This window comes from Coffea arabica, chromosome 9e (assembly GCF_036785885.1).
Source record: "Coffea arabica cultivar ET-39 chromosome 9e, Coffea Arabica ET-39 HiFi, whole genome shotgun sequence".
In the NCBI taxonomy this organism is placed as follows: Eukaryota; Viridiplantae; Streptophyta; class Magnoliopsida; order Gentianales; family Rubiaceae; genus Coffea; species Coffea arabica.
This window is the reverse complement of record NC_092327.1, coordinates 7,192,207-7,199,233: the sequence shown is the minus strand read 5'-3', so window position 1 is coordinate 7,199,233 and position 7,027 is coordinate 7,192,207. Positions and strand designations below refer to the sequence as shown.

Genomic DNA, 7,027 nt, shown 5'->3' with positions numbered 1-7,027 from the left:
GAGGGGGAGTGTTGAAGATACGTGATCTGATATTATGAAAAATTTTGATATTATAAATATTAGGAAAGATTAGATTTGATTGATTATAGTATCATATATTAATTAGGTAATAGATTGATTTAGATTAGCATGATTTTAGAATCTAAATTAGGTTACACTTATGTATATATATTTGTATATTGTGTAGTCCAAAAATACGAAGAAAAAGTATTTTCTTTTCCTTTTTCTTAGTTTACACAAACAATGGTTTTTGTGGGAACAGGCGGCTTGTCAAACATACAAGAAAAGAAAGAGTAGAACATGGAACACATTCCTAGGCATCAGCCTTCATTTGTTCAAAACTGATTTCAGCAAATGGCGTCTGGTACTCAGATATTAAAAAGGTTCAAGTTACATCACAGTACAGTAAAAGCAAAATTGTCATTTACATTGTAATATCCTTGGACTTTAAGTACAACAATTTATTATACTCAAATTTGATGAAAGAAAAAGAAAAAGGTAAAACAAAATACCCTGTAAACTACAATGCCTGTGAAACAAGTTATACAACTTTGCTAAAGCAGATCTTTTGGCGTTCAATGAAGTTTTGTAGGACTCGCAACACCTGTATTTACTGTTTTTCATTCATGTGTAATTATGAAGCCTTAATCTTGGTATTCTCGTATATGCAGCTGTTCCTAGGGCACCAAAAGTTTAAAAGCTATCTATAACCATTCTTATATGCTCCAAAATTATGCTACTTTCAGCTTATCCATCTGATTAGAATGCAAGTCTTCCACGTAAAGTATCCCATTTGGCAAGGTAAGACGCCATAGAGCAACAGAAAATAAAGACTGCAGATAAACAAGAAATAAAAGCAATCAGAAAACTCCAGAGAAAAGTAAATGAGCAGTATACAACCAAAAATTTGTGGTTTTTTACCCATTGAAATGCAACAAGAGCAAACCAGCACCCACGCAAACCACATCCTCTGCTGCTCAACAGCTGGCGAAAAAGCATCCAATAAAAAAAAAAAAAAAAACTTTCCAGTTCATACTTGGTTTCAAGGACATCAAGTTTATTGTCCCAGTTTCTCAACAAAAACAAAACATAAAATGGCGAGATAAAAAGGAAAGGGATTTAGCTTTTTTTTTTTTAAAAGAAAAAGAAGTCTAAAAAAATTAAGCGACAAAAGAGATCATAAAACTGATCCCCAGCGAGTAGAAGTGAAATAAGCATACCAGCAAAAGAAGAGCACCCAAAGAGAAAAGTATGCTCATTGATGAACTAATAAATTTCAAATCCCGTACAGCCTGCAAGCGGCCAACCAAAATTTTGATATTAGATAAGGTTCTATATATTTGTCTTCAAACTTTTGTTCTATGATAATAATGGCTGCTGAAGAGAAACTTGAAAAAGAGAGAGAAAACAGCAAAGACAGATGGATTTACTAAACAGGTTACTCCAAGGTGCTCAACAATTAGCAGAGATGAAGCATGAATTTCAGGTGTTGAAAATTCATTTGCATCCAGCGGCACAGGATACCATCAGTTAAATTATAACATGCACAGATCATCTGTAGTGCAAAGTTTTGTTCACCTCCACTTTATCTTTCTTCAAGGGAATCAAGGGCACATTTTTTATGATTTCAGATTTGTTTTTAATTTATGATCTGAAGTCTAATTAAAGAAGGAACGCACCCTAGACTAACACAGACTATAAAGAAATTGCTAAGAAAAAAAGACTCCATCAGCATGTAAACTTACCAGCAAAGTTCCTTCAAGGCTTTGCATACTTGCATTCACAGATAGTGCAAGAAAGAATGGAAACAGCACTTTATGCATCTGCAATTACAGAAGTACAAGATTTCATCGGCAATTTATTAATTAGGTTTTTTTTATTCTAATTCAGGTACACATGAATTCAGTTCACAAGGCTGATGGTTATAGAAAAGTTAAAAGATATTAAAATCTTGTAAACATGTGATCATCAAGTCTCTAATTTCAAATTGATATTCATTCCAAAAATTGTGTAACGATTCAAATCTCATAACAAGAAAAGCAGATAATCAAACCAAACTTCACAGGGAGGATTCAGTGCACTTGCTTCCATGTTGACATTATAGGCTCCCTCGGAAGGAGGACTGGCGTCCCGGTAAACTCATGAGCCAGTTGATGCTTTTTAAGCATATGATTGCATAAAAATCGAATATTCATTTGAACTGCCATGGGTGCTCATAATTTAGGAAAGTTACAGAAAATAAATAAACCACCCACCTCAAAATTGAAAAACAGGAAAAAAGAAAAAGAGCAAGAATACCAACCTCCTTTATGACAAGAGGATCGTGTGAAAAAATCTTGGGGAACCACCAGGGAACTGATGTCCCAATAAATCCAAGTATTAGTCCACTTAAAGCTCCTATTAGCACCAGTGACTTCAAGAGTGTTCGTGCCTGTTTGACACCTTACTGTAATGAAGTCACATAATTTCATTTCTGAGAAGAAACAGGAAAATAAATTCTGTTCTGCATCTCAAGAACCATAGAGTTTTTCGTAAAATTCCTCCAAGACATTGTGAAAATATATGCCAACATTGTAATGGAAATAGTTGCAGGGTGTTTATAAAGCTGTAAATGCAACAGGAAAAAAATAGCCAACCTTAGGTCTACTTTGATTAGCTCCATATATCAACTCAGGCATAAATGACTGTGCCGTTTGAGAAAGAGGTTCTCCCCATACTATGCACATACAGTACAGTTGTATCATGACCTAAAACAAATAATGGACAGGATTAAGGTATTTTAGGATCAAAGAAAAGGTATTTCACTCTAAATACAACAAAGCTCAGGAGGCCATGAAGTAAATCAAAACTTACCTGGTGAGCGGCAACTGTATGCGTGCCCATTGATGTGGCAAAATAAACGAGGAGGGAGTAAAATGCCACCTAAACTCAGTTTACACCAGATGCACCTTATAACCACAAATCAATACAATTAGCAGGAAATGCAACTACAAGCTGACCAACCTTTGATATGAGTGTTAAAAAAACTGGGGCTGCAAGCATAATTATCTGCACAAGTTCATTAGGAGACGGAATGGACATGGAAAATCCATTATATCCCTTGGCATTCAGAGATCTAATCATCATATAAGCAGCAGCAACCTAAAAGCAATTACCAGTAAGGAACAAGCATATAGAACATGTGTGAATTCTGGAATAAATAAAAATGAATTACGATCTTCATATAAAGATTCTGAAACCAAGCACTGTAAAATGGTTGGTTAGCATACTTGTGAAACCATTGTTGCCCAAGCCGCCCCAGCAATACCATAATCTAAGCCTCTGCATAAAACTATATCACCAATGACGTTAATAACACTGGCAACAGCCAGAGCATTTAAAGGTCCCCAGGAGTCTTTCATGCCTAGGCTGTTGACGAAGGAGCACAAGAATTATGCACAATCACTATATTGGACCAGAAACAATAATATAGCTTCCAAATAAAACAACAATAAATTGAACGTATAAGTTTAGGTGTGTAACCTGAAAAACTAGATAATCAACTTTCACAATTTGAGGTACGTAAATGGTTAACTTCCACAAATACTATTAGAATAGTCTTCGGGTTGTATAAATACACAGCATGTGATCTTTTGCAAAAGCTTTCTGTCACTCTGTACATCCTACATTCCTCTTCAATATTTGAAACAGATATTGGTACTAGCTCTATTTCAAAGGCTCAACTTTAGTAGCCATACAGCCAGGGAATGAAATGGGTTACTATTCACAGAGTGCTTTATGTAAACCACTACCAAATAATCTGCACTACCACATTAATAGGAAAACGTCCTTCTTTAGGCTGGGCAGTCTTAGGCCAAGGAAAGGTAGCTTATTGGCTTCCTCCTTAATCAGTGTTGTGAGAGAAAAAAAATTAACACCTAATCAGTCTTCAGAAAACCAACAGTAACTTTATCATTAGACTGCTGGAAAACTATTTATCCAGTAAAACTTTCATCACTGCAGATGGGAACCCAAGGTGATTGGCTCAACAGGCTGAGAAACTGATTGAGAATAAATATCTGTGGAAAAACTGAGTCAACCTTTGATGGACAGAACTTAATCAAGGTTTCACAAAATCTAAAAAGATGCACTGAATTTTTTGAAAAACTGTTAGAAGATTCTTTGAGCAAAAAAAGAGATGTCATTAAGAACTAAAATGAAGACCGAACACTTTCATAAACCTAAAGCTTTCGTTGTGGAGAGATGGCAACTGAACCGCTACACAGAGAGTAACAAAAGTTGCATCTGGGATGTTGAGCAGACCGCTTTATGGCAGTGTGATGGACTACGAAAAGACTAGAAAGCACTTTAGTCTGAGATGTATAGTAATTCTACAAATGAAATCTAATAACTACAACATGTTTTCACATAGCAGTGCTTTTTCGCACTTCTTATTCAAAAAACCAATAAAGCTACTTTATTAGGATCAAAACCGTTGCACAGCTCCATCAAAGTTCATGGTAACAAGAAAGCCTGGCACCTTGAGCTCTGAGCAATCCATCCAATTAGTATTGCTGGCCAGGCTAAGCCTCGAATCTATCAACAAAAATGTTTGTATTCAAAGTAAATGGAACTGAAAAAATAAATAATGGGGAGAAAGCTTAATTTTTCATAATGAATGAAGGTCAAGCGGACCCTCAACCCCTTGGATGAAGCAGAGTAAACTTTAATCCCCGGCAATTTTACAATCAAATAGCACACAATAGATGTAACCTTTTTGTTTTTTAAAGCAAGAGAAAGGTGAGGTTTAAGAAGGCAGGAGGGGGAAGGGGATATTTGAGCCTAGGACCTCCAATTCTTGGGGCCTCACGTAATAGGTGTACCAAAACTTCCATTCTGTAGGAACTAGTGGCAAAGAATCACAATTCTAAAGAAATTGCTAGCAATCACGAAACATATCCCAGAATTTCATTCCAACAAAGAAAGAAAAATCTGAAGTCACCAGAAAAAAAAAAAAACACACACACACACACACACAACACGGTTAGTAAAACCTCGTAAATATACAAACATGCAGCGATGAGGGTAGGTAACTTACAAGACAAACTAACCTGAACATAAGTGTTTGATGCAGCTATAATATCTGTATTTTTTGCCCCTATAAAAGCTGAAAATGCAAAATAAGCAAAACAGTGAGTCCCCTGTGTAGTATGTACATGATGATAAATCCATCATGTTTACCCCAGAAACACCAATAAAGAAAGAGAAGTGAATCACCAGTTAGCACCCAGGGACCAAATAATCTTGTAAAGACAAGCATAAAAACACCACAACCCAACCCAATGAAAAGCAAATTAGATATCTGATGCTGCACTTCATCTTTATCCTGAAACAAGTATTAGTAGCCAAAATTAGTTACGTGCTAATCTTGAAATCATAGTCAATACTCAGAAACTGAATCTAAAATTCCATCAATAAAGAAACTAACCTGCCTGGCAAGTGAGGTAGCAACCAAATTGGACGTAGCAATTGAAAGGAACATGAACACATAACTAGTATTGTCAATGAACACAGTTCCTGGACCTAGAATCAAATTCAAAACCACCATCAAAACAAACATTTATGTTGCATAGTGTACTACTTCAGAATCATGCTTCTGAAATACTCCAAACTCGTTTACTCAGTCATCAAATAAATAATTGCTATAGAAAAAATCATTTGTGGAGGCACCCAAAAACAACGATCCAAACGAACTGCAATTGAAGCAATGGAGTCCTACCTAAAGCTGCAAGCTCAACGGAGCTCCCTTGACCAATAATGGCGGTGTCAATGAGACTCATCAACGGCCCACAGAGCCATAACCCAACAGCCGGACCAGAGAAATTCACAACCTCCACCATCTGATTCCAAAGGTTCTCATCAGCTGAAAATTCCTCTCTTTGATCAGACTCTACTGCTACTATTTCTTCTGCTCTTTGTTCTTCCTCTTCTACAGACAAAACTGCAGGTGCATCCCGTGTACTCCCTACTGAAGTCTCCGGTTCCATAACTCGACGATGATGACGCCATCGACGACAACTTTTCCAGCTATTGGGCGTATGGGTAGTGGATAACAGAGGAACAGGGGAAGCGTTCAGGAGAAGTGGTAAGAAATGGGATTGAGGGAGAAAAGAATCGAATTTAGGGGCTTCTACGAAGAGGAACCGCGAATGGAGAGTTTGGGTACTAGAGAAATTCATGATTTTTGCGGGCTCTGTACTCTGTACTCCACAAATGTGGGAGTGGAGCTGGAGACTGAAGAATTGGAATGAACGGCCGAATCAAAAAATCAGCACAAGTGTGTGGAGTTGCTCCTGGTAGTAAGTGGTAAGGAGGAGTTTGGGCATCAGCCACGTGGGACGCAGAAAATCTTCGTTGTTTCTTGTGGGTCTTCTCAAGTGCATTGACGCATTTATGTTAAACCACGTGGAGAATTTATATGGACGTGACAAGTTGGTTGTAGTTAATGGGTTACCGTTAGAGCCGGTAAAATTAAAAGTGGACAAATGAGGCTGTAGTTCATGGGTTACCGTTAGAGTCGGTAATGTTAAAAAAAAAAGGAAAGTGAAGGGAGTTTTAAAACACGTGAATCGGCAAGGTTGAAATTGTGGGCATAAAAAAAAAAAAAAAAAACTGTCTTCCATGGTTGCAGCAATTAGGGCTCAAATATGAGGAAATGGGGATTATTGTCCATGAAGGTATAGAAGGCAATGCTGATGAGGCAAGCTAGTTCTCTTGGAAGGTAATCGAATAGTAAGCAAGCTTGGAGGCAAGACCACTGTCTTAGCCCAGTCGTGACAGGGGATGAAGTTGGGTGGACGGCTATAAATCTCAGCATTAGGGTATTAGGGAAGATCTACGTTGAGAATTCTGAGAATGGGGAAGGAGGAGATAAGTTTACGTATTAAATAGTGTACCTGTGGTGGTAGGTATAAAGTTGCAAAGGATGTATTTGTGAAATGTACTGAATTAAGGACTGTTAAGTCTTTTATATTCAGGCATGATAGTA

At 37.1% G+C, this 7,027-nt stretch overlaps 1 protein-coding gene across 4 annotated transcripts; it reads right to left on the bottom strand.

The window, feature by feature from the left end:
- Nucleotides 1-345: 345 nt before the first annotated feature.
- LOC113709229 (protein DETOXIFICATION 46, chloroplastic) lies at nt 346-6,408 on the bottom strand. Of its 4 annotated transcripts, XM_027231938.2 has the most exons (14): nt 5,759-6,405; nt 5,468-5,562; nt 5,257-5,365; nt 5,091-5,146; nt 4,520-4,575; nt 3,270-3,408; nt 3,004-3,141; nt 2,854-2,922; nt 2,637-2,747; nt 2,303-2,431; nt 1,746-1,823; nt 1,221-1,292; nt 922-984; nt 346-833 (listed from the first exon to the last, which is right to left on the bottom strand). In XM_027231938.2, the coding sequence occupies exons 1-14, from the start codon at nt 6,216-6,218 to the stop codon at nt 732-734; spliced, it is 1,677 nt and encodes a 558-aa protein (XP_027087739.1). In that variant the 5' UTR covers nt 6,219-6,405; the 3' UTR covers nt 346-731. The 4 variants fall into 4 exon arrangements, 2 of the variants coding, with proteins under 2 accessions (XP_027087739.1, XP_027087740.1); XM_027231939.2 differs by lacking the exon at nt 1,221-1,292 and having other exon boundaries at nt 5,759-6,407; XR_003452622.2 differs by lacking the exons at nt 346-833; nt 922-984; nt 1,221-1,292 and adding an exon at nt 2,054-2,200 and having other exon boundaries at nt 1,766-1,823; nt 5,759-6,408.
- Nucleotides 6,409-7,027: the final 619 nt, after the last annotated feature.

What these genes read in the sequence shown, in the direction of transcription:
- LOC113709229 (XM_027231938.2), bottom strand. Translation starts at nt 6,218, where the DNA reads ATGAATTTCTCTAGTACCCAAACTCTCCATTCGCGGTTCCTCTTCGTA. An exon ending in CTACCTCACTTGCCAGGCAG is followed by an intron (nt 5,366 to 5,467) that starts GTTAGTTTCTTT and finishes TACTTGTTTCAG; the next exon opens with GATAAAGATGAAGTGCAGCA. An exon ending in CTCTTGTTGCATTTCAATGG is followed by an intron (nt 834 to 921) that starts GTAAAAAACCAC and finishes GTTTATCTGCAG; the next exon opens with TCTTTATTTTCTGTTGCTCT.